General features: G+C 36.7%; 2 protein-coding genes across 2 annotated transcripts in view; both read right to left on the bottom strand.

Annotated features, from left to right (window-relative positions):
• Positions 1 to 2939: 2939 nt before the first annotated feature.
• On the bottom strand, positions 2940 to 19380 carry alpk3b (alpha-kinase 3b). The gene is made up of 14 exons (XM_073836620.1): positions 19247 to 19380; positions 17868 to 17906; positions 16850 to 16971; positions 16630 to 16747; positions 13293 to 15652; positions 8526 to 10046; positions 8055 to 8199; positions 6676 to 6803; positions 6497 to 6535; positions 6105 to 6379; positions 4765 to 4853; positions 4426 to 4643; positions 4281 to 4329; positions 2940 to 4016 (listed from the first exon to the last, which is right to left on the bottom strand). Exons 1-14 carry the CDS (start codon positions 19378 to 19380, stop codon positions 3758 to 3760), a joined length of 5496 nt encoding a protein of 1831 aa, XP_073692721.1. The 3' UTR covers positions 2940 to 3757.
• Positions 19381 to 21783: 2403 nt separating this feature from the next.
• frmd5b (FERM domain containing 5b) overlaps positions 21784 to 27453 on the bottom strand; it is a 38060-nt gene continuing 32390 nt past the window's right edge. The window contains 1 exon segment of the mRNA XM_073837120.1: positions 21784 to 25806. Within this exon segment, the coding sequence (XP_073693221.1) occupies positions 25232 to 25806 (575 nt within the window). The 3' untranslated portion in view covers positions 21784 to 25231.

Raw genomic sequence — 27453 nt, 5'->3', positions numbered from 1 at the left:
GATGGTAGAAAAACAACAACGGGGGCAGATTTGAGAAGGGTGTGTTGGTTGTATTGATTGTGTATTGATTATGTAAGTGATAATGTGCAGTCGGCAGGTCTTTATCGCAAAATAAATATTGACTACTCACTCTGAATGGGTTTATTTTACGATAATGACCTCCTGACTGTACATTATCCTGCTTATTACATGGCTACATGAAATATTGAAATTATTATCACAATGTAAGTTAAATTATAATTTTCCCTGTATATTATGTAAGAAAAAAGTCTATTGCCATATAAAACAAACGGCTTAGCAACTAGACGAACACTGCAGTAATATTGTGGTAATAATGATAGGCTTTCTGAACTGTTTTGATATAGTCGATAACTGAGACATACAGTGGTGTGAAAAAGTGTCTGATTTTTTGCGAAAGTATTCAAAAACATGTTTTTTTTTTTACTTTGCCATTATGGTGTATGGAGTAGATTGTGGAAAAAAGTAACGTGGGTTCTGCAGCAGGAAAATGATCCAAAACACACCAGCAAATCCACCTCTGAATGGCTGAAGAACAACAAAATGAAGACTTTGTGGTCTTCATTTTGGCAGAACCCAAGTTCGCTTCAGCTTGAGGTCACAAACAGATGGCCGGACATTGTCCTTCAGGATTTTTTGGTAGACAGCAGATTTCATGGTTCCATTTATCACAGCAAGCCCCAGCCCTTCACATTACCACCACCACCATATTTTACTGTTGGTATGATGTTCTTTTTCTGAAATGCTCTTTCTTATGGTGGAGTGATGAACACTGACCTTAATGGAGGCAAGAGAGGCCTGCAGTTCTTTAGATGTTGTTGTGGGCTCTTTTATGACCTCTTGGATGAGTCGTCGCAGCGTTCTTGGGGTAATTTTGGTCAGCCGGCCACTCCTGGGAAGGTTCACCACTGTTCCATGTTTTCGCCATTTATGGCTTGGAAATGGCTTTATAACCCTTTCCAGTCTGATAGATCTCAATTACTTTCTTTCTCATTTGTTCCTGAATTTCTTTGGATCTCAACATGATATGCAGCTTTTAAGGATCTCTTGGTCTACTTCACTTTGTCAGGCAGGTCCTATTTAAGTCATTTCTTGATTGTGTACAGGTATGGCAGTAATCAGGCCTGGGTGTGGCTAGAGAAACTGAACTCAGGTGTGATAAACCACAGTTATGTTTTAACACTTTTTCACACAGAGCCATGTGGGTTTTTTCCCCTTCATAAAAAAAAAACCCTGCATTTAAAAACTGCATGTTGTGTTGACTTGTGTTATCTTTGATTAATATTTAAATTTGTTTGATGATCTGAAACATTAAAGTGTGACAAACATGCAAAAAAAAAAAAAAAATCATTAAGGGGGCCAACACTTTTCACACTACTGTAAGATTGCGCCAGTTTGCATTTGTATACAAAATGCCAAATATACAGCTGCCATTTGTGTTGCTAATTGAGAATATACAGTAGGTTACAATTAACTAGCCTTGCATAATGTTCTAAATTATTAAACACTGACTAAAGAGCCTTTGATCTAACCTGTAATCTTTCAAAAAGCATTATCATATAATTAGCCAGTCGTGATATCATTCAAGAATGTTTAGCCTTTTCTCTTGTTGAGATGCACAGCGCGAAGGCTGCGAGATTGGTATCTGAATGTCAGAGCAACACACAGTTCACACACGGTCTGCAGTGACAGATTATAGCCTACCAGTGACAGTGACGGCATAGACACACTGGCTGCCTCCAACTTTTTGTGGAAAAGAGATAAAAGTTGTTAAAATGCCAGCGCTATTGTGACATTTCAGAAGCTTCGGGTGCTTCTAATACAATCCCCTATTTAGTGCCAAAATTACATCCCGCGAGTCATCATGATTATCACCATGAAAACGATGACAGTATAATAGACTAACATATGGGTTTCCTCGAATATTTCAACCTGACATTTTAATAATATTATATGGTTGAAGGTGTACTTTGCACGAAGCACATGGTTTACACATTCAAACAGAACCACAGAACACATCCATCTATCCACACTCTGCATTTGAATTTTAATTAATGAGTTTGCCCATTCATACTCAGTCTGGATCCATCCTGAACTAACCCCTCACTTTGTAGCTTATCCCACTAATGTACTTCATCATGACGTGAGCAGGCAATTATGCATAAGTACATGCTAGAGTGCTATAATTAGGCTCCCTCATAGGCATTTGCAGAACCTCAGGCTAGAATATATATTCATTCATTCGACTAATTTGTCACAATCAAAGGATATGGCAATGTCTTATCACCAATATGTGAGACTATGTTAATGCATTCATTACTCTGCACACTCTTTTCAGATCCTGTCTAGGTTTTGGAATGTTTCATTTTGTATTCATAATGTTTTCCTTATATGTGTCAGAGTTTGGCCACACCAAGAGACACTTAGAAGACGGACTGATTTATATATATATATATATATATATATATATATATATATATACAGCGCCTTGCGAAAGTATTCAAAAACATGTTTTTTTTTTTTTTTACTTTGCCATTATGGTGTATGGAGTAGAGTATAGATTGTGGAAAAAAAGTAATTTAGAGCAGTTTAACATAAGGCAGCAACATAACAAAATGTAAAACATGAGACATTGTGTATATATATTAGACACACACACATATTTTATTTAATGTTACAAAAAAAATTCATATCTAACTTATTTCTATGTAAAAAACGAAAAATAAATAAATAAAATAAAACAAGACATTTTACACAATTTTTCAATTAATCTGTGTGAAAAATTGAGCACTGAATGAAGTGCTATCTGGTGAGAATTTTTTTAAATATAATATTAATTATATGAATTAATATAATGAAAAATCGCCACAAAAATCAGTCAGTTTTACCATTAAACTCCCATTAAATCAAAAACACTTTTTTCTGTTTTGACTGACTGATGAATACCAGAGGGTTAAGGCCATTAACATCAGTTCTGGAGCCCATTGTGATGTGCGTCATGACTGTCACAGTGAGCTAAAACAATACAGACTGATCACATGCATGTTAGTTCAAATAATCCAGTAATGTAACGTGAGATAAGATATCTGAGATAAGAGATAAGACACAACAGACAAAATTAAAATTTCAAATGTCAACTCAACATTTAAGTCATGTCATTTAAATAATGTTATCATCAGTTTCTGTGTTTTCAGTATGCCCTTCGTATCAAGCTCAGGTCAGTCATAGATAGTCTCTCATTTTTCCCCCACCTATTTAACTTTCACACTAACAGTTAGAATATTAAGCATTTTAATAGACAACATTCGATAATCTTACAGTGTTAAAGATTATAATTTAAATTACATTTTCCATTTTCAAAATAAGCATTATGCACGTTAATCCACAACCAAACAGAAATATGCTCTCATACAATAAAAGGTCATTTATAACTAAATTCATATTTTTTAATTACTATTTACAAACAGCTAATCAACCAACAGCACTGTACTTTCATTAAAAATAAACAAATATGTAATGCAAAGTTTGTAGTGCTGCAGCTCCACTTGACATTTTCACACACAGTTATACAACAGCCTTTCAAAAACCTTGGGGATTATACAACGAATTCTATAAAGAGCACTGCAACAGAAGATTAGGTAATGATTCTGGATTTACATATTTCATTTGAAATAATGCATTTATCAAAAGAATGTTTTTTTTACTTACATTTGGGTAGTATGTGCAATTTTATTTTAAGTTAGGTCTGTGGGTTCATCTTGCGGGATACTTTGGGGCTCTTTGTGGCCTTGCGTGAGGTCTGGGGACTGGAAGAGCTGGGTGCTGTTTTTCGTTGTAGTAGCGGGCTGCTTGAGCCCTTGGGTCTAGATGAAGTCTGTAGTGTTTCTGGGACTTTAAGAGGTTTGAGGTTTAAGAGACCACAGAAGTAATTACACTGATGCTGAATCTGAAACTGCTCAAAAACCTTCGGATTAGCCTCACAAGGAAACCCCTGATACCTGCATCAGAAAAACAATATAATGAATGCATCACAAAATTACAGCATAATATCACAACACTTTAAATATTCTTTAATGTTCAAACCAATTAAATAACATACAACACTATTCGGTTTGGGTTCGGCCTCTTATGAAAAAAAAAATCTCTTTATGCTCACATTAGTTAATTAAAATTACCATAGAAATAGCAATACTGTAAAATAATATTACAATTTAAAATAACTTTTTAAATATATTTTAAAAGGTAATATATCTGGTACCCACCCTTTTGACCTGACTGCTATACCGATATTTGTCAGTATTGTATCAACTCCTGCAACATGAAAGAAAAGCAATCGAATCAGAGCCATCATTTAAACTAAAAACAGTGCAAATACATGCAAAAAAGATACTTTAATCTACAATTTACCCTCAAGTCTGGAGAACAGCACATTTCCATTGGTCCACTGGTGAATCCAGTGCTGGAGACAAGAACACTTTTGTCCCATTTCAAATTTCTCGTTAAATACCAGTGACCCGGAGCGATCCAGTCCACAATACCGCAAATAGATACCCTTAAGCTCTGCCTCCACTGTTGCATGAGGAATACTGCTTGCTGGCAAGTACATGAAGTATAGAGGGATTACCCTGAAAATATACATAGTCACAGTGACAACACGTGGGATCAGCTAGCATCCTCATACTCTCTGACCTTGATATACTATAATAAAAATACAATAAAATCACGTGCTTAAAAAATCTCACTCACTCCGGTGCTGCACCAAAGCTCTCTATCCCTCTTGTCTCCGTTGCAAAGATCTTGAAGTACTCTCTGGCCATGTTCTGAATTCTACAGTCCTATAAATTAGAAATTCATTGAGAAGAAATTATAAAAATTGTGAGGGATAAATATGGCAACTTATAGTTGAGGTCTGAAGTTTACATACACCTTGCAGAATCTGCAAAATGTTAATTATTTTACCAAAATAAGAGGGATTATACAAAATGCATGTTGTTTTTTTATTTAGAACTGACCTGAATAAGACATTTCACATAAAAGACGTTAACATATAGTCCACAAGAGAAAATAATAGTTGAATTTATAAAAATGACCCTTAATACTGTGTTGTTACCTGAATGATCCACAGCTGGGTGTTTGTTGTTTGTTTGTTTGTTAAGTAATTTAGTAATTTTTGTTGAGTGTTCATGAGTCCCTTGTTTGTCCTGAACAGTTCAACTGCCCGCTGTTGTTCAGAAAAATCTTTCAGGTCTTTTTCAGCAATTTTGTGTATTTGAACCCTTTCCAACAATGACTGTCTGATTTGGAGATCCATCTTTTCTCACTGAGGACAACTGAGGGACTCATATGCAACTATTATAGAAGTTTCAAATGCTCACTGATGCTTCCGAAGGAAACAAAATGCATTAAGAGCCGGGGGTGAAAACTTTTTGAATTCGAAGATCAGGGTAAATTTTACTTATTTTGTCTTCTGGGGAGAATGTAAGTATCTCCGATAGCTTCTGAAGGGTAGTACTAAATGAAAAAAATATAATATTTAGGCAAAATGATAAAAATGTACACATCATTCTGTTCAAAAGTTTTCACCCCTGGCTATTAACGCATTGCGTTTTCTTCTGGAGCATCAGTGAGCATTTGAACCTTCTGTAATAGTTGCATATGAGTCCCTCAGTTGTCCTCAGTGTGAAAAGATGAGTTTCAAAATCATACAGTCATTGTTGGAAAGAGTTCAAATACACAAAAATGCTGAAAAACCAAAGAATCTGTGGGACCTGAAGGATTTTTCTGAAGAACAGTGGGCAGTTTAACTGTTCAGGACAAACAAGGGACTCATGAACAACTACTGTATCACTAAACAAACAACAACAACAAAACATAAGGTCATTTTTTATAAATTCAACTGTCTTTTATGTGAAATATCTTATTCAGGTCAGTACTAAATGAAAAATACCATGCATTTTCTCTTATTTTGGTAAAATAATTAACGTTTTGAAGATTCTGTAAGGTGTATGTAAACTCTTGACTTCAACTGTATCTTTGAGAAATGTTATACATTTACCCAGACATTAAAAGGACTTGAAACATGTCACCTGTTTTGTGATTTGGAGATTCCTTTCAGCTAAAACAGTCTCCTCTCTGCTCTCATATGCAATAGGGCTTCGCACTTTCATAAAACATGAGCTGCCCGACTCAAACACAGGATCTAATCCGTAGATCACTTTCAGCCGTCTGGTTTTGTGCTCACATCCCAGTCCAACCTGAGCTTCTTCTGTTGTGACACGGCCATAAAACTTTGAACCCCAGCAGCCTGCATCAGCAAGACCTTTACTGAAGATCAGAGGAGTCATCTCAATCTCTTCCCCAACTACATATAAGAGAGAAAGAGTGAAATTGTAAAAGGAACAGAGATTTACATGTAGGTACTGAAGAGTAAACAAAAGACTGAAAGCACTATATAGCTGCTATTTTTTCTTTTTTTTACCTTCCTTAAGCTCCTCACGCAGGAACATATTGGACAGAACTGTCAACAAATGCAACAGACAAGACAAAATACTTTCGCAATTACAAAAACTTATCTAAAACATAATGGGCAATTTACTCAAAAAAATAAAAAATAACGTATTAGAAAGAAGCATAAAAATAGAGGGAAAAAAGATTTACACTCTGCACTGAGTAGATACTCTGTGGAATCTTTGCCATATTCATTGGTGATGGTGCATTTGTAAACACCACAGTCTCTTTTGGACATCTGTATAATAGCCAAGCACACTTGAGTCTCATCTCCTGCACTAGAACAGGCAACAACAAAAAAATACCAGCAGCAGGTACACTTAGCTTATAATAATACACATAATAATAACACACACTTCTCATCCCTGCTAGACACTATCACAAACAACAGACACTATCAGAAAATTTGTAATGGTTTTACTGGTTATAATAGGACTTAGAATTACTAAATCCTAATGCAGTATGTCCCAAAATACACTAAAGTAAAACATTTATGAAACACAATGGTTAAAGGTTGATGGTCTATAATGTTTCTAAAGGCATTTGTAGTGGAAACCATTAGAAATTTGGAATGGTTTCTATTGTTTTTCAGCAGGGATATGACCACCAGTCAGTAATGATACTTCAAAGTTTCACGAATCTTAAAAAAACTTTATTCATTTCGAGATTGAATGTAACACTGAATGTAATGATATGATAAGTTTAGTATGTGAGTCATATTGATTGAGTAATCGGTGGGTTCACTTATTTATTCAGCGAGGGAGCTGAGATGCGAAAATTCATGCTTTGCCCATCTGAGAATTCATTAAAAACGAGTCTTTAGACTATTTGTTTGAAGTGGACTGCGAAGGTTACGCTGTACTGTGTGTTTGATTCACTGCAATGAACCGGTTCGTAAGAGTCATTTGTGTGAATCAGACTACATTGCTGTATGTTTTTGATTCACTATATGAACCGAGAGTCGTGTGTCGTTTGTGTGGTTGGACGTGTTTTTGTATTATTTCGCCGTACACGGATGTAATCATATTTGTTCCAGACTACAGACTGCAACCCGGGTAAATTATTTATTTTACCGTGGTGGATTCCAGCTGATACGATGCAAAAAACACTGACTCATACAACCCACATTATTTATCCGGTAAGAGTGGACACGGCCCGAATAAGACGCTTCCCGTGTCATTTGCTTTCTATCTTTTTTTTTTTTTTTTTTTTGCTGTTCAAAACAACGAATTTTTCTGCTTGGTATTGCAAACTGGTATATCTTACCTTATTATTTTAATGTCTTATCTGAATTACGAACACATTAGTTTGTAGTGCAAACAGTTTTACAGTTTAGGCCTACTGCACTTTGTTATTTCCCTACCACGACTAATAAACCGGAACCCTCACACATACACGGAAAACGGCTTATTTCTGCATTATAAATAAAGTCAACAGACAATTCCAAAAGACAGTACAGACCAATGACATTGGATATAATATATTGCACACTGAATAAGGGGTCAGTAAAACTCAAAAGAAGTGTGTACCTTCTCTTTATCTCAGCAATTTCCACTTCATCCTTGTACCAATTTATTGTTGAATCACTTACTATGTTGAAAAACTGACACCAAAGTTTCAGGTGTCCAGAGGCATCAAACACCTCTGGTCGAATTTTACGGATAACCTGTGGGACTGCAAAAGTTGAAAGGGAGGGAGAGAGAGAAAAGGAGATAAAATGGGAAAACAAAGAGCCAAGATGGTGAGTTTCCAAAGGCAAAGAGAACAGCGGGTACTAGCAACACCAAGGCCATCAATTTGATTCTTAGGGAATGCATAAAGCGCAATGGCTTTGCATAGAAAGTGTCCAAATGTATGAATGCTAATTGATGTCACATACGTCATTGTTATGGTCAAACACACGTTGCTTTTCTGTCAATTATGAACTGCTCGTCTACATTATTAATTGAAAATAATTGCTAGAAATTGTGTGTTCGGTGTCCATTCCTTGCTGTCTTTACCTTTGAATTGGTTTTCTTTGTCTTTCTCTGTTGATTTGGGCTTAACATTATCATTTCCTGCAAGTTTGGGGAGGTCAGCCTGGACATTCCTCCGGATGAGACGAGGGGAATATGTTTCCAATGATGTCTTCGATGGTGAGTCACTGACTGATTCTAATGGAGATGCAGTTTGTGTCTTCACAGATAATTTGTCACCCTGATATGAATCTCTGTTTGCTTCTTCGAGACAAACGCCTATTCCTGTTTCACTCTTCTCTGTTTTAGCCCTGGGGAATGTAGTCTTTTGATCAGTTTTGGCGGCAGCGGAATTTACTTCCTCACCACATTTAACATTGTCTTCCACATTTATTTGTGATGCAACATTTATCTTGACTCTGGTGGAACTTTGAGTTGGCTTATCAAGGTCCAATGCAGCCAGCTTCAGTTGTTTTATGAAGCATTCAGATTTCAGATCTGTTTCTGTATGATGACTAATTTCAGCTAAGTCAACTTCACTGGTCTTCACGTGGTCATCACGCAGAACTTCAGATTTAGATTCCAAAACGGCTGTGGTTTTGTTTGTGGTGTCAGATATATTACTTATTTGACAGACAGTGTTGCTGTTTGTCATTTTAGAGGTTACTGTATTCTCTTCAGTTCTGATTTCAACAGAATCTACAGTATGTTCTGTTTCTGTACTATTTTGAGATGAACTGTCCACATCTGTAATATATATTGCAGGAATGGTAAATTCTGTGGGTAAAACCTTTGAATGTTGGGAGAGGAATGTAGAAGGGCCAGAATGATCACTGCCTTTTTTTACAGAGTAACTCTGAGTTGATGTGGGTATTTCAGATGTGGTTACATTAGATTGTTGCTGTATGTCCTTTTTAGCAACATTGTCTGTAGCTTCAAGAGAAGCTCTCTGACACTCTTGGGCCTTTTTATCTTTCATTTGAACATTAGAGATTGAGGATTCATTCGTGGTCTGTGGTTGTACCACATCTGAGTTTGCCATGCGAAATTGTACAAATTCTGTGACAATGACTTGATTTGTGGAATGATTTGAGTTTGTATTGATGTTTTTCATCTCATTTTCTTCCATATTATTCAAAGCCATGGATGCAAGTTTTGTTTCACCTTTGAGTTTGTCAGACTCTTTAATGAGTTGGTTTTCAGCTTTGCTATCCTTCTCACACATGGTAGTTAATGTGTCATCTCCTAACGAGGAACTCATAGCTGTTGTAACTCGGCCATCTCGAAGCATGTGTGAAACATGACCTGAGGAGATTTTCTCACTTGGCTGTGGGTTTTGAGGCTCAGTGACAAGTGTACTGCTCTTTGTTGATGCGACAGACTGATCACCTGTTGTCAGCTTCTTTCCCTGTGATGCAAGGTGGCAGGAACTGAGTGTTTCCGCAACACTCTCAGTGACCTCACGCATCAATGTGGGTTGCTGCTTTAAATCCATGGGCGCTTCCTTCTGAAAAGGAAGAACGTCTTCACAAATTGGTGGCTGTGTGGGTTGAGTGGGAGTATCACCTGCAGCCTGAAATAAAAAAAAAATATATATATATATATTAGTGGTGGGCCGTTATCGGCGTTAACGTGCTGCGTTAACGTGAAACTCTTATCGCGCGATAAAAAAAATATCGCCGTTAATCTATTCTCAAATCTGGGTTGGGAGCTGGGTCTAAACTAAGCAAGCTATGATGACTTTCACCTTGATAGTTTAACGCGGATGTATACCGAAGACTGAATATGGTCGCGCGTTTAAGTCTCCTCCGCCAAAACACAGACGGGGTCGCGTCGTCCTCCATTCATAAAAACCGAATCTACTATAGCGAAATGCCACGTAAATTCGTCGTTTTTTGGATTCATAAATCAAATGTTGGTCAGTCACTTAATTCAAATCGCGACATGGACTAGTGTATGTGAAAACTGAAATGCAAAAAGACCGTTTTAATATGAATCCGATATGTTCCGTTTGCCTAGCTGTATGTATGCATTGCGGAGACGAGCTTTTACTACACGCATACTGAAACACACGTGACGCTCCCGGTAATTTTTGGCATTTTCATCTCACATGAACAGATAAACTCAATCTCCCAAACTGCTGTGAGTGTCACTTTTACCGTTTCATTTGAGAAAACTAGCATCATATCATACTGTATGACACAGAAACTTCACGGCAACCTGTCAAAATAAAAGTACGGTGTAACATGTAATGGGCTGGGTAGGTGTTGACGTTAAAAAAACACAATCTAATAGGGAGAAAAAATAATTTCATTGTTAGTTAGTTAGTAAACACAAGTACATCTAATTGAACATAATTTATTTTCATCAACAAATTATCATAGAACAGCTTTATGAGCTTTATGATCCATTCACAAAGACTTACTTTTAGTCATTATTTGGGTAGCACACATATTCTGAATGCCTTCAGCAGAATTCAAATTAGCCATTTTAATCTAGATTAATCTAGATTAATTCCAAGATTTAATCTAGATTAATCTAGATTAAAAAAATTAATCTATGCCCACCCCTAATATATATATTTATTTTCATTTATTTTCTTCAGAAATATCCTTCAGGTCCCACAAATTATTTGTTTTTTTAGCATTGCTGTGTATTTGAACCCTTTCCAACAATGACTGTATGATTTTGAGATCCACCTTTTCACACTGAGGACTGAGGGACTCATATGCAACTACTACAGAAGGTTCAAACGCTCACTGATGCTTCAGAAGGAAACACAATGCATTAAGAGCCAGGGAGTGAAAACTTCTTGAATTTGAAGTTCAGGGTAAATTTAACTTATTTTGTCTTCTGTGAAACATGTAAGTATCTTCTGTAGATTCTGTAGGCCAGTACTAAATGAAAAAATATGATATTTAGGCAAAATAAGAAAATTGTACACATCTTCATTCTTTTCAAAAGTTTTCACCCCTTGGCGCTTAATGCATCATGTTTCCTTCTGAAGCATCTGTGAACGTTCAAACCTTCTGTAAAAGTTGCATTTGAGTCCCTCAGTTGTCCTCAGTGTAAAAAGATGGATCTCAAAATTATACAGTCATTGTTGGAAAGGGTTCAAATAAACAAAAATGCTGAAAAACCAAAGAATTGTTGGGACATGAAAGATTTTTCTGGGGAACAGCGGGCAGTTTAACTGTTCAGGACAAACAAGGGACTCATGAACAACTATCACTAAAGAAAAAAAACTGTGGATCATTCAGGTAACAACACAGTATTAAAGGGGCTATATGCAACTTTTTCCCCAATAAACGTAACAATAGCCTTTTTATTTGACCATTTATGACTCAAACATCTCCTGATGAGCATACTGACACCTTCTCAGCTCACAGTGGGTGCACCTATAAGCCTGTATCCTATTTTTCCTATTTTCTGTCGGGTCGGATTTTTCGCGCGCTGTCTGCGGATGTGACGTCAAGCGCGTTCATGTTAAACGTTTCAGATCACTCTGCCACCACCGCTAGTCAGCAATTAGCCTATTATTGCAAACAAACTTAGTTTCTCAAACAATATATGTATTTGACTGTTCTTACCTCTGTAAACATAATGTTGACCTCTTTGCAGCGGATGACTTGTGAAGTTACACGTATGAGCGCGCTGCGAGAGTGAGCAGAAAGGAAGAGCAGTTCCGTTTTTTGGCCACAGGTGTCAGTCGCGAGTTTAAATTTCAGAAAATTGCATATAGACCCTTTAAGAAACAAGTGTATGTAAACTTTTGAAAAGGGTCATTTTCATAAATTTAACTATTATTTTCTCTTGTGACTATACATAAACATATTTTATGTGAAAAATCTTATTCAGGTCAGTAATAAATAAAAAAATAACATGATTTTTTATTGATGATCCCTCTTATTTTGGTAAAATAATTAACATTTTGCAGATTCTGCAAGGTGTATGTTTGACCTCAACTGTATATATCCATAAAAATACAAGAGATTCAGACATTTTCTTTATAGGAAGATAGTTTACTTATACACATATGAAACAGATATACTGGTTCGGGTGCACTGTAGTAATGCCAGATCCCTAACCACTGTAAATCTGCAGGGAGATTCTGCCACTTAGCACTTTAGTCATTAATCTAAAATCAACAGATCATTGTGTTAGCTGAACCTCTGCAATATTATCACTTGATTATCTCTCATTTAGCTAGGATAAGAGAAAAACGAGGGAAAATAAGTGGATTCAACATTACGTTATTCGACAGACCCCATATTAGATTAAGTGAATTCCCTAATTACATGATTACAAGTTAGAATGAGAAGCCACCTGTTTTCAGCTGACTAGGTCTATCTTTGTTTCTTATTTAGCATCTATTGCCTTGGGGAAGCTATTGCACTGGCCATATTTAGAGAGTATTTTAAGGCTTTATGAGATCAGAGGGGAATGTGAGATATTAAAAGGAGAGCAGCTGGTCTGTCCACAGCACTTACGGCTTACATAGTAAAGTTCTATTTTGTATCTACTTTTAAAACGTCATGTAGCAACAGCTGACTAGGGACAGCAAACAAATTTGATGGATCTCAAGATCTCTATAGTTACATGTGCCATTGAGCCACAATGTGCGTAATGGGAATATTTTCATTGTCTGTTTCCCTACTTGTGTCATATAATATAGGTCTTGTCACATCATCAAAGTCATGCTTGCGGCTCTATTTATAGTTTATGATTGTGACTGAGGGGAGGGTTACTGGTCTCACTACCACTGGGAACATTACACCGGCATGAGGTCACGGCCAGAGCATGAGGAAACACTCACCAAGCTCCTAAGAGAGCGTGCAGACGCATTCCTCTCCCCTGTGTCCACATTGACGTCATTCCCACCACAGGAATGAGGAAAGATCCTCACGCACGTACCTACTGGAGTTTCATTTCCTTGGTCATCAAAATCCATGAGCTTGTTGTCGATAACACTTCGATTACAGTTCTGGTTAGTATCTAGAGCTTGAGGTTGGAGGTTTGATGTCCCTTTGTCAGATGATTCAGTTAGCTTTGAGTTTTCAACCACCTTGTTCGTCTGGTTTGTCATGGAAACCTTCAATGGCAGTTGTTTCTGGGTTGTAATGGGCTTTTGAACCATCTTTGACTCTGAGAAACTTTCCTTTGCTTTCTCGGACTGTTTTTCATTCATTTTTGTGTCCATTTTGTTACTTGATTCAGTCTTTGAGGTGATCTGAGTACCCTGAGCTCTCTTTGATTCTTCTGAGACACTTTTGTTCACTTTCTCTGACTGTTTTTCATTTGTTTTTGTGTCTGTTACGTCCATTTTGTTACTTGATTCAGTCAGTAAGGTGGTCCGAGTACCCTGAGCTCTTTTTGATTCTTCAGAGACACTTTTGTTCACTTTCTCTGACTGTTTTTCATTTGTTTTTGTGTCTGTTATGTCCATTTTGTTACTTGATTCAGTCAGTAAGGTGGTCCGAGTACCCTGAGCTCTTTTTGATTCTTCAGAGACACTTTTGTTCACTTTCTCTGACTGTTTTTCATTTGTTTTTGTGTCTGTTACGTCCATTTTGTTACTTGATTCAGTCAGTAAGGTGGTCCGAGTACCCTGAGCTCTTTTTGATTCTTCAAAGACACTTTTGTTAACTTTCTCTGACTGTTTTATATTTGTTTTTGTGTCTGTTATGTCCATTTTGATTCTAGATTCAGTCACTGAGGCACGATGAGCTCTCTTCAGTTCTTCTGAGGCACTTTTGTTTACTTCTACTGGCTGTTTTTCATTTGTTTTTGTGTCTGTTACATCCATTTTGTTTCTTGATTCAGTCACTGAGGCGATCTGAGTACCCTGAGCTCTCGTTGATTCTTCTGAGACACTTTTGTTCAATTTCTTAGACAGTTTTTCATTCGTTTTTGTGTCTGTTATGTCCATTTTGTTACTTGATTCAGTCACTGAGGCATGGTGAGCTCTCTTTGATTCTTCTGAGGCACTTTTGTTTACTCTTACTGGCTGTTTTTCATTTGTTTTTGTGTCTGTTATGTCCATTTTGTTTCTTAATTCAGTCACTGAGGTGATCTGAGTACCCTGAGCTCTCTTCGATTCTTCTGAGACACTTTTGTTAGCTTTTACTGACCATTTTTGATTCTTATTTGTGGTTATGTCCATTTTGATTCTTGATTCAGTTACTGAGGCGATCTGAGCACCCTGAGCTCCCTTTGGTTTTTCTGAGACAAATTTATTAACTTTCTCTGATTGTTTTTCAGTTGTTTTTGTGTCTGCTATGTCCATTTTGTTTCTAGATTCAGACACTGAGGCAATCTGAGCACCCTGAGCTCTTTTTAAGACACTCTTGTTCACTTTCACTGATTGTTTTTCACTTTTTTCTCCGTCTGTTATGTCCATTTTGTTTCTAGAGTCAGTCACAGAAGTGATCTGAGAAACCTGAGCTCTCTTTGATTCTTCTGAGGCATTTTTGTTTGCTTTCACTGACAGTTTTTCACTCTTTTTTGTGTCTGTTATGTCCATTTTGTTTCCATTTTGTTCAGTCACAGAACTGATCTGAGTGACCGTGTTCTGTACCTCCATCTTCTCAATAGAAGTTCCTCTCTCATTCGTCATCTCTTCCCTTTTGCCAGTCAGTCTGTTTTCCTTAATTCTCTCTGTTGCATCTGTCGAGATTTTGATCTTCTTTTTTACATGCTCATTATTCTGTTTGCTGGAGGCATTGTTCACAGCATCATGGATATACGTTAGTCCCTGGCTGTCTTTGTCTGTGTTTGTGATCATTTCAGAGTTTGAGATTTCATGAACAGATGCTGCTGCTGACACTTGAACAGGAGGTGTTTGACTGGGAGCATCCACCTCCATGGCTTTCTCCTCTGAAGGGCTGCCAGCCCCTCTGGTCTCCATGGGGGTCCTACGTTTCCTCTGTGCTCTTTCAGGACTGCTCATCCTGAAGTTTTCGAGGGCTGCTGGGACATTCTCTTTGCCTGTGTTGCAAGGCTCCTCCTGCTCACGCCGTCGGTTCTCATTTCGCAGTTTAATCTTTGCAAAGTAATTTTGATGAATCTTGTACTCACTCATTGTTCCCACCTCCAACACCCCTGAACATGACACAATGCCTCGACTGTTCTGTGCTGATGCTTGGTAAATTGCAGCATCGTCCAGCGTACAGCTAAGTTAGAAATACACAGTTAAATGTTCAATAAACAATAGGGATGTAAAAATATCAAAATCCTACGATACGATAATATCTCAATAGAAGTTCAAGATACAATATTTGTTGCGATATTAAAAAAAAAAGACAAATTAAGACTTGGGGAAAAAAAACAGGGTAAATTTAGGGTAAATTATTCTATCTAAGGCACATTGAGAGTTTAAAATTAAAAGCTCCAACCCATGTTCTCAACTAAAAAAACTTAAGTCAGAAAAAAAGTCAGTGAATTGACTTGTACCTGAACTTTAAAGGGGACTCAACCCTTTATTTGTGGTATACTGTCTCAGCCTAAATTACATTACCACTGGTGTTTTAGGAAGCCAAACAAATTAGATTAAATTAAAGCTTTTATTTTGGCAGAAACGGCAGTAGAGCTTTTATTTTGACGAAAAACTCCAGCTTCAGTAAAAACAGGCTTACAAAAACGCAATCTAGTGAAATGCTGTAATCATCTGCTGCGAAAATAAAGCATAACTGGTGGTTGTTGCATTTCCAAACATGTGCTAAACTCATACAAAACGCATACAATAAACGAGTTCACTGCATTTACTGTGAACTAAGCCGTTCTGAGGCATGAAAAACACCGGATCACGAGCTGATCGCCTGAACAAAGTGCGCACTTAGAAACGCACAGCAAAAACTGATAAAGGGATTAAGCCATATTGTGCTTTCAGTTTTAGTTTGTTTGACAGATAGTTTGCCAAATAATAATGGCCCAAAACACAACTTTAAAGACCTTTTATGTTAGAATCAGAAGTTTAAATATATTTTAATAATTACACTTTTTGCCGGAAGACCTATCGTTTCATATAGTCATGTGACCATGATAATATCGAGACAGTTTTGCTATCACAATACCACGAAATTAATAATACTGTTACATCCCTACTAAACAATAATCAAAACAAGAAAAAAATTCTCAGAAAACAGCATACTTGTATATTTGAAGTGTGTGTGTCTTGTCATCACGTGAAATTTCATATTTGGGAAGGCCGCAGTATCTGTCCAGCTGTATGTCGTCTTTGTACCATGTCAACTCAGGGACTGGGTAGCCTGCAAATGTGACGGTTAAAATCAAAGATTGGTGAACTGTGAGATTGAACAACTTTAGTAATGTTTCATTATAAAATGCATTCACTTGCTTTGATAGCATACCTGAGACCACACAGCTGAACTTGACATTAGTATCCTCAGAGACAGCTTTGGATTTTAATGTGGTCTCAAATGTTGGCTGTGTCTCCTCAGTTAATTGGGCCATGACACTGCTTAGAGTGCTCCTAAAAATGGAGGTCAATAATTTAATCGATCTGAGGTTAAATTTGTATTAAGAATTTGCCTTATCATCAGCAGAGCACTGACATCACTGTCATCATTATTGTTAGCATTCATGCAAAGTAAGATTTACAGTGTTTATTTTGGCTAGGTCAGAAACAATATTAAAATAAACAGACAATTCTAAATATTAATCATTCTAAATATTAATAATTTATATCAAACTGTTTGTTAGATGTGTGAATGAGTGTTGTGTGACTCTATATATGAAGCCGTAAATTTCATATTTTCATCAAACATTAATTTTGAAATGCCTTTTATGGATAGATAATATTTTTTATAGATTTTGTTTTTAAGGATTTTTTAAAAATAGATTATATTGTCTAGACAAACAGAAAAAAGTAAGATAAATATAACTTGTGAGCAGAATATTTTTATTGTGCATCATTTATGATCAAGCTTTTTAATTATTTGTGTGCATTAAAGTAAAATTTACAGCACCATAATTTTCACTACATCATGTTATTGAACAATGCATAATTTAAGATGTAGTGCAAATTAAACTTTAGTGAACAATCATGAAAAATTAATAATCAAAACAAAATGATGTGTATGTATGTATTCGTTAGCCATTGTTTATGGACAAATCAATAAACTATTGTATGAGTATGAGAACTTTATTTAAACTCTACAGAGACAAAAGTGTCTTCAATTATCCCTGCTAAGATTAGAAACATTGTCAGGTAAAAAAATGTAAGAAAAAAAAGTTTTAGGATTTAGGATACATATCTGTTTCTGCTACTGTAACTTTACAAGACTATAAGGTTGTCAACCTGTTAAGTTAGTTAACAGGTTGACAACAGGTTAGTTAGTTAGTCCTGGTTAACAGTTGTCTTTTTACCTGGATGGCTTGAACTGAGAGAATCTATGGCCAGCATAGCTAAGCAGAGACGAAGCAAGCACAAGAATCCATCAGCCATGCACACGTTTGCTTCAGGGATGACCGAAATCACACAAAAACTGCAGCAAGTATTTGTTGCAAAAATGCAAACAAATGAAATATCTGTGGCAACTCAAAATGCATGCTATTTAATGCAAACCATTGCTGCTGTGGTAAGTTGGGCACTGCTAAAAACTAAAAGACATTTATTGAGGCTGGCATTGCAGAATACTTATTTATATCATTATGACCTTCACACAAGCCTTTCAAGAGTCTGACAGATCAGTGGTGGAGCTCTGAACTTTTGGCAGTAAAGTAAGAAAATAACTTATCTTCTTTCAGTGAGGAAACACAATCTCTAAATACCTCTGTGTTTTAGGTAAACACATTTTCATTTGGAATTAAACCTCTTGTAAGGTTGAATTCATTCGTAGTCTAGGGAAGCTTATGGCTTTTAGTATCCATTATTTATGCACTGTTTATGTAGCCTATCTATTTATATTGTTATTTAGGCACTAATGCATTATTTATAACAATAAATATAAACATGTATATTTAGAAAGTATTCATTTAACAGTTGCTTAATAGACAGATTACAGGGACAGTCTGTGTTTCTTCACTTCCTTGGCAGTCTTCAATGCGCGTTCACAAGAGTACCACGACGTATGCGTGTGGTGCTGCTGACGGAGGAGCCAGCATTCTGACATAAAACGCCCATCTCTCCTAGTTCATCGTCCGTGTATTCTGGTTCGAATAAGTAAGGATGGGCAAAAAAATTACAAGTCATCCTCTATGTTAAAATCTTCAGACATGTTTACGAAGACTGTTTTATGTACAGCATGTGTCTGGGTTCTACATGAGAATGCCGGCTTCTGCATCAGCCGCACCTCACGCATATGTCATGATAAAAAAAGTATTCTCATAGCTTCATAACATTACGGTTTCACCAATCATGTCACATGGACTATTTTAACGATGTCCTTACTACCTTTCTGGGCCTTGAATGTGGCAGTTCTCTCGGATTTCATCAAAAACATCTTAATTTGTGTTCCGAAGATGAACGAAGGTCTTACAGTTTTGGAACGACATGAGGGTGAGCAATTAATAACAGAATTTTCGTTTGTGGGTGAACTAACCCTTTAAGTGCTTTATAGAAGGGCACAATAGTGATGGCTCATGATTCACTCTTTACAAGTATCAAAGAAGTAACCTTCTAGTTACCAGACCTTAACTTTAATATGTATCTATCTATGCTTTGTTAAGACAGAAAGTCATAATATTTAATGCTACTTTCAGTTATGCACTTAATGTATTTTACATCGCGAATCAGAAACCTGTACCTGCTTTCAGATCGAACACTGCTCAGGTAGCTCCTACTACCAGCCCTTCTATTCTGAGAGCTGATATCACTGCCACCATAGTAAGACCTTCCATCACTGGAGAGCGAACGGTTCATCAGCCTTCTGGAACTCATCTTCTCAGTCTATAAGTGTCCACACATGCATTCAGGCAAAGTCAGCTGCTTATATCCATATAATCTTTAAGCCTGTGAACAAGAAGCCGCAAAGGAGTTTGTTTTCCCAGGCTTGGAAAGTTAAGGAGACCAGCAAAAATCTTCTGACCTCACAGCCAGCATCCTAGCAGTGGATTCCTCATATGTTTTTGTCTTTTCTTGGACACTCAGGGGTGCGCTCTAGGCTCAGTGTTTTCTTTCTGTGCTGTTGGACTCCTGGGGTGGTGTACAGGGGCATAAGACTCTACTGTTTCCAATCAGTCTGCAGCTTGCATGGCCATGAAGGCTAATTATAGCAGGGCCACAAATAGGCACACAAGCACATCGCATTTTCCAAAACTGACTCTCTAACTTTTTATTTTTTTGTTAACTGAAACATCCCTCTCTCACTGAAATCCACGATGGAAGTTTTTTTAAGCACAGTACACTAACTTAAGGAGGTAAGCAGAGTGGAACCACGTTAATATGCTTCCAAGTGGATGTTGAGAGGATATATGGTGTTTGTTAGTCCTGTAGTAACCCAGCACAACCCTTAAATGGACTGCCTATTCAAGTAAACCTGCTTGTCTGCCTGATGGCATTTCTGTGAGCTCCATTAATGCAGACTATAAAGTGAGGCATCTGAGGACATGGGGTTCCTTTCCAAGCACCATGAGGCTGTAGTTACACGGACATCTCATGATGGGATCCTGCTAGTTTTCATCCCATGTGCATTAGTGGAAATATGATAAGCTTGACAAGGATTTGGACCTGTGTTGCCACATGCAGGTGAACAGCAGGTCACACCAGGATTCCCTGAATCCTTTTTTTATGACATGAGCATATAGACATATATAGACACCACCATTCACAAGTTTGGGGTCAGTAAGATTTTTAATGGTTTTAAAAGAAGTCTCTTATTGTCACCAAGGCTGCATTTATTTGATCAGAAATACAGTAAACACTAATATTATGAAATATTATTACACTTTAAAATAACTGGTCTCTTTTAATATATTTCAAAATATAATTTATTACCGTGATGGCAAAGTTGAATTTTCAGCAGCCATTACTACAGTCTTCAGTGTTACACAGCCCTTCAGAAATCAGAAACACTTTTTCAGCATTCTTTGGTGAATAAAGAGTTCAAAAACAGAATGTATTGGAAATAATCATAATTCCATCAACATGATGAAATTTTAGTAAAATATCTTTATAAATAAAATAAGCATGTATCCACTTTATGTTTCCCACAAGAGTGGGCTCGACCATTTGTACATTTTATAGGTATGGCTTCCGGTCTCATCCGTGACCAGCTATTTTTAGCTATACAAATGCTTGATATTGCAAATTGGTGTGTCTTACCATATTATTTTAATGTGTTGTCTTAATTATGAACACGCTGGTTTGAAATGCAAGTTTTACTGCAAGTTGTTATTCTTTACGTTATTATTCTTCTCGTTATTTCCCTAAAGCGACTAATGATCCGGAAGTCTCGCCTATATGCTTACTTTCGCGTTTAAGAATAAGGTGGATATTCTTCTTTCATTATTAAAGCTGATAGTTAGGATAATAACATGCAGTATATAATTCTGTTGTTTTGTAGCATTGACGGTTTTGCACCGGTGTTGCTCTGAGCTGTGAGCAAAGGGAGTTATTGAAACTCAATGACCAAAACACATAAACATTCAAGATGGCACTGTGACATTCCAATGCATGTTTGAACCAAGGCTGGGTAATTTTGTGTTGACAGTGTTTTGTTGACTCTACTTCGTTATGTCTTTTTCCCTTTGTCTTTACTTTTTAATTTTTATTGTTCGTTTAATGTCTAATCTCTTCTCTGAACCGTAAAAAACGTAATATCCAATATCTAAAACGTCTGAAGTAAAATTATCCAGTTTGAGGCTTTACACTGATAATATGGCATCTTTTACATATTTTGGGACATATTTTGACATGACATTTTGTTATATGAGCGCACTCCTCTTCCCTTAAGTTTGTCAGAACATGAGCAATACGTGAAAAACTGTTTCTGATTTCTGATTGAAGGAGTGTTTCTGCCGACTAGTGGCAATGGCTTAAAACGGCAACGATTTCTGCAATGTTCACTCTACAGTACTAGTCTGTAGACTCAGATTGATCATTCAAATCCATTAAGATATTAGTTAAAAGTCATTTATCAGGCGTTTTCAAATCAGTAGGTGACACTTTTTTTACAACAATAAGAGCATTTGGAACAATGTTGAGAAACACATTTACAAACAGCCTCAAGGCAATTTTTTTAAATACATACTGCAGACATTGGCATTTCTTATCGATTTTTGTAGTGGGCTTGTCAGAGAACCACACAAAAACTACAGAAAACTAATTTCAAATTTGGTTTGGAGAAGGTTTATTTATTTTTTAGAAAAAACATAAAAATAAACTGCTTTAATGTATTCTTGATACAACACAGGGTAACCCATTTATGGTATGAAACAATACAAATAAATGTGATGAAATTTACAGAAAATAATAATCTGATGCTGTACAGTGAGCAGGAAGATCACTGGGCTCAGGCACAGCCGAGTCATTGTATAACAGTGTGTGATTCATTATCCATTCAGATTGTCTTCTGAGCTACAACATTTATTCAATTCAGTCTGCTATTGCTTTGAATGAAACTTACAATCTGAAATGGCCGAAACGGTGCCCATCACCATCAGTAACAGATCTGAAGAATTAGTTGCAGTATATGGGAGTTAATTCATAATTCGACCTGCTGCTTGCAACCGGCACAATGCCAGACAAGCAATTAGCTAATTCCAGCATTACTGAATTTGTAATGCGGTTCTGAACCAACACATTGCTCTAGGTTAACAAAACACTTTTCTGCTGGCTTATCTGTGCCATTTGTATTGCTTCATTTCTTTTTGTTCACATAATAATTACCACCACAGGTGTTTTCATCTGTGCCATCGCTGGTATTGCCGCATACTGTTTCTAGTTGTATTAGACTACTTTATGAAGCTACACACAAGCAACACACAACAGCACGTAAAAGATTTACATATCACTATGTTCCTTTCTAGGTTTTTCTAGTTTTTTTTTTAACCCCAAATATAATTCAGTCTTTTCAGGACATTTGCATTTGCTACATGCCTGACATTTTGAGAGTACCAATGAGTTCCAATTATTTTTTATTTTATTTTATTTTTTTAACCAAAGGTATTTAAATGTGCATATAGCTGTGTTTGATTATGCCCACAGACTTTTGTGTCTTATATTTGCCATCAGTTTGTAATTTAAATTAAATTACTATTTCACTAGTCTTACGGCCTCAGCAATACAACTCTTTACTATTGAATGTGTCTCATGAAGGCCACAGAAAAGTAATAGAAATGTAACATATTTTGGTTTAAGCTGAACATGGTTTTACCAATTCAGTTACCAAGTCAATGCCTTTAGATAAAATAATTTCATAATCTCACAACTGGATAATCAACAAATTCATCATCACCTACAGAAGACATCACATTTTAATTTTGAAAATGTAAATTGTTTGTGCAAGTGGAAGAACGAGGTCTGTATAATTATTGATGCATAATTGAAAAAAATAATTGAACGAATTATAGATAATTCAATATTTTTTCAGAAATAGTTTAGACTTTCAAACATTTCACATTACTTTATCTTTTCTAGAGCACTTTCTTCACCCTCTACAGAACATTTGAATCTCAAGGCCACCATCTTCCACTAAATATCAGCGTTCATTTGTATGGGATAGCAACAGGAATTATAGGCATTTTTTCAGTAGGAAATTCGTGATAACCCATAGCTTAGTGTTAAAGTCTACACAAATGTATCCTCTGTAATACTTTTCCATGAGGTTCAATTCATTAATGCATTAGGTATCATGGACTAAAAATGAGCAACAATTTCCACAGCAATTACTACTGTAAGCTAATTTATGTATTATCCATTATTCATAGTTAATTCATGTTCGTTCATTAATCTTTATTATACGTACTGTCTTGAGACATGAGATGTTAAATTAACATTTGCCAAAATGAGTGAATGCTTTAAAATTTTTCATTGTTAGTTCATGATACCTTATGTTAACAAATTAAACCTTATTATAGTGTTCATAAATTCTCATCAAAATATTACTGAAACTCCACTAAAAGAGAGAACTCTGTCAGTGGTTTTGATCCATCATATCAACCCACAATCCTGTTTATAGTGTGGCATGGATCAAATATACACCCTGTACCATCATTTTACACTTACAAAATATCATCCACAAACTTCCAAACTCATGCTCAAGCTTACATCTAACATTAGAGGGATAGTTCATCCAAAAAGCCAAGGCCATTTCTGAAAATTCGGATAAAAATACTGTAATTTTTTACTCACCCTCATTGTTTTAAATCTACGAGACATTGGTTAGTCTTCAAAACAAATTAAAGTAATAGTTACCCAAAAATGATCCTCATGTTGTTCCAAATGTTGTTCCAAACTCATCCTGATGTTGTTCCAAACCCGTAAGTCCTTTGTTCATCTTCAGAACACAAATTAAGATATTTTTGATGAAATCCAAGAGCTTTCTGACCCTCCATAGAATGCAAGTACTACGTTCGAGGTCCAGAAAGGTGGTAAGGACATTGTTAAAATAGTCCATGTGACATCAGTGGTTTAACTTTAAGTTTATGAAGCTATGAGAAGCTATGCATGCCGAAGAATGACACGGAAGAGAAGAAATTGCTGAATAATATTTTTTGTTTTTGTTTTCTTTGAGCACAAAAAGTATTCTTGTAAGCTTTATAAAATTAAGGTTAAACCACTGATGTTACATAGACTATTTTATTGATGCCCTTACTACCTTTCTGGGCTTTGAATGTGTCATTTGTGTTGCTGTCTGTGCAGGGTCATAAAGCTCTGGGATTTCATCAAAAATATAAAGATGAACGAAGGACTTACAGGTTTGGAACGACATGAGGGTGAGTAATTAAGGGCAGAATTTCATTTTTGGGTGAACTATTCCTTTAAGATTTTTTTACTGAAACATGACCTGTTTTAGTCCCTCCATTGAATATCCAGGTAACTGAAACACTGAAGATCTAAAAAGGCCATAAAACTGTTGTAAAATGTCTCATGAATTAAGCAGTTTGATCCAAGTCTTGCGAAGAGATACGATCACATGAGATACGCTTCCATGTTTACCATATGTGATGGAATGATTGATTGATTCAGATGGATTAGCCTTTAAGACCTTTTTGGATCTTCTAAGTTTTGGTTACTTGGACATACAATGGAGTAACAGAAACCTCTCAGGTTTCATTAAAAATGTGTTTCGCAGATTAACCGAGGTCTTACTGGTTTTAAACGATATGAGGGTGAATAAATTATGACAGAATTTTCATTTTTGGCTGAACTATCTCTTTATTGCCTGTCCCGGCCCCTATCTATTGTCTGTCCAATAAAGGCATCTTTGTCTTTGATTGCAGTATGAGGTCTTACTCGTCACAGTCTGGGTGAACATTCTTTGAGTGTAGATATTATATTTAAATGATAGAGAAATTACGAGTGGGTGACGGCAGCATTTGAAGAGCTATACATACCATTTTTTACCCAACTATAAAGTAGTGCTGCAGAGAACAATTTCACAATAACTAGAGTTGAAACATACACAGTTTTCTCATCTTGGCATGGTATTTGGAAGTCCAAGGCTTTGGCTATGTAGATAATAGTAATTTCATTTTGATTTCATGGTACCATCATATTGATGCTTAGAATGTCCCACTCATAGACTACAGACTACACTCTCAGGAGACATAGAGGAGTGCTTTCACACTCATTTATTAATAAGATTCCCTCCCATCCAGCGCAGCTTGCAGGCCAGCCAGCGCCTAAGGGGGCAAAAGTATTCGTAGTGGAACTGCTGGAATTCGGGTGTCCTCCGTATGTCCCTAAGAAAGGCCAAGTCCAGCTCAGACTCTGTTAGCACAATAAGAAGTAGAAGAAGGGCAAAGAGCAGAGCCAGGGTCACTAAGAAAAGACGTGCCAAACTGCAGATGAACTCATTCACCCCTTCCTCTGGGCCCTGCTGTGTTGGCCGAGTCTTCTCCAGGTGAGAACGTTTCCCTTTGGGCTTAATGCCTTGTGGCCTTGCCTGGGTTTGAGTACACAGTTCTGTTCCTCCTTCCTCTTGAATGTTGCGGGGGCCATTTGTGTGGCGAACCTGAGCCTGGTCTGAGGGGTCACTGCACACTGGTGTGGGAAGCATGCTGTCAGAGGGACTGTAAGAGTGCTCGGAAAATTCAGCTGTTCCTCCTTCGGCTCCATTTCCATGGGAGCGTAGAAATGAGTTGCCATTGGAGACCGATCGCACTGGCGTGGAATGGCCACTGTCACGCAAGGACTCCAGACCTGAAATAGAGTGAGGATGTTCAGTGATTGTGTTTCATGTATTATGTTAATGTGCTCTCAGGTTTGTGTGGAATTCATTCAGAATTTCAATTGAGGTAGCAAACAAGATGCAGAATTGCAATTATACATTTGAAAATGAGGATGTAAAAAATGTATATAAATGCAATAATTGTCATTTTCAGGTAGAAAAGGAGTGTTTGACAAGAATTTTAATGGTCTTACAAACCAATTTCAAATAAATGCAGATATATAAATATTCAAACAAAAATATGAAACTTAAACAATAATTTCTAAGAAAAATCATGTCACTGAATAAATTTGATACCAATGATAACGACAACTCAGCATTCACTCTCTACTCTCTCTGAATACTCTTTTTTTAGCATCACCACTCTCGCCTACCTGGTCTTATGACGAAAAGGTATCTCTGGTAACTTTTTCGCAATACACAAAATACATATCAATATAAGTACATATCACTGAAGTTTCCAACAGAAATGAACACTAGAGGCTGTAAAACAGTGAGCACTTGTAATCGTTTTTGTACAAAGTTATGATTACAGTTTATATGTTTTACTTTCTGGATGAAACAACTTGCTCAGTAGCTCAGCCGGCACGGAGTTGGACTTAGGATGTGAAACCTTGGGTACGAATTCCATGAAAAAAATGGTGAAAGTGCTGAGACATGGAAGATTGAAAAACAAAAACGGCATTCTTGCGATTGCGTTTTAATGTCACATTCACTTTGATTTGATTTGTTCATCGGGTAGGTTTAAGTGCAGTGCAGATGGTACGTTATTTTAAAACATCACAGAGCATTAGAGTTATAACGCCACTCATTGGACATTTCAAGTCAGAACTGTGGTGACAAAACCAACATCACATAAAACGTACCATGTTAATCTGTTCCATGGAGAAAAAAACACTCTTTTAGCACCACCCAGTGACATTTCACATCAAATATGTAACAAAACGTACATGGTGGTATGTATTTCGTGTCTAGTGACATTTTCGTGATAAGACCAGGTTGACTCTCGCCCTTTTGTGCAACAGCAGCTGCTCCAGGAACGTGATCTAAGCTTAAATTTAATTAGACGGCCATTTTATCACGGAACGTCGGGGGGATAACGACAAACATCCTGTCAAAATATCCTCGCTATTGAGCTATTAAGAAGCTTTTGAATTGAAACAATAGATCCCTATTGGCTAATCACAACAGGCACGATCATCCGCGGCGCGAAAAAAGTCTTTATTCCAAATGATGAATTAAAAAGGGAGCCAATTATTAAATTCAGAATTTTGCCCAACTCTGATGTATTATACTGATTCATAAATGTACTGCAACACTGGCCTATACAATGTGTTAAAACCTTGTTGAAAAAAACAGCATGTGCTGGTAAGGTAGGTTTTGATGCTGGTATGCTGGTTAATGCTGGTCCTTAGCTAGTTTATGCTGGTCCTTAGCTGGTCATGTTGCTGGTGAAGGACCAGCATAAACCGGCAAAGGACGAGCATAAACCAGCTAAGGACCAGCATAAACCTGCAAAGGACGAGCATAAACCAGCTAAGGACCAGCATACCAGCATCAAAACCTACCTTTTCAACAGGGAAGTATCAGAATAGCTCATTAAAAATAAAAGTTGTACA

This window comes from Garra rufa, chromosome 3 (assembly GCF_049309525.1).
Source record: "Garra rufa chromosome 3, GarRuf1.0, whole genome shotgun sequence".
Classification (NCBI taxonomy): Eukaryota; Metazoa; Chordata; class Actinopteri; order Cypriniformes; family Cyprinidae; genus Garra; species Garra rufa.
The sequence above is the reverse complement of the archived record's forward strand: the minus strand, read 5'-3'. Positions and strand labels throughout refer to the sequence as shown.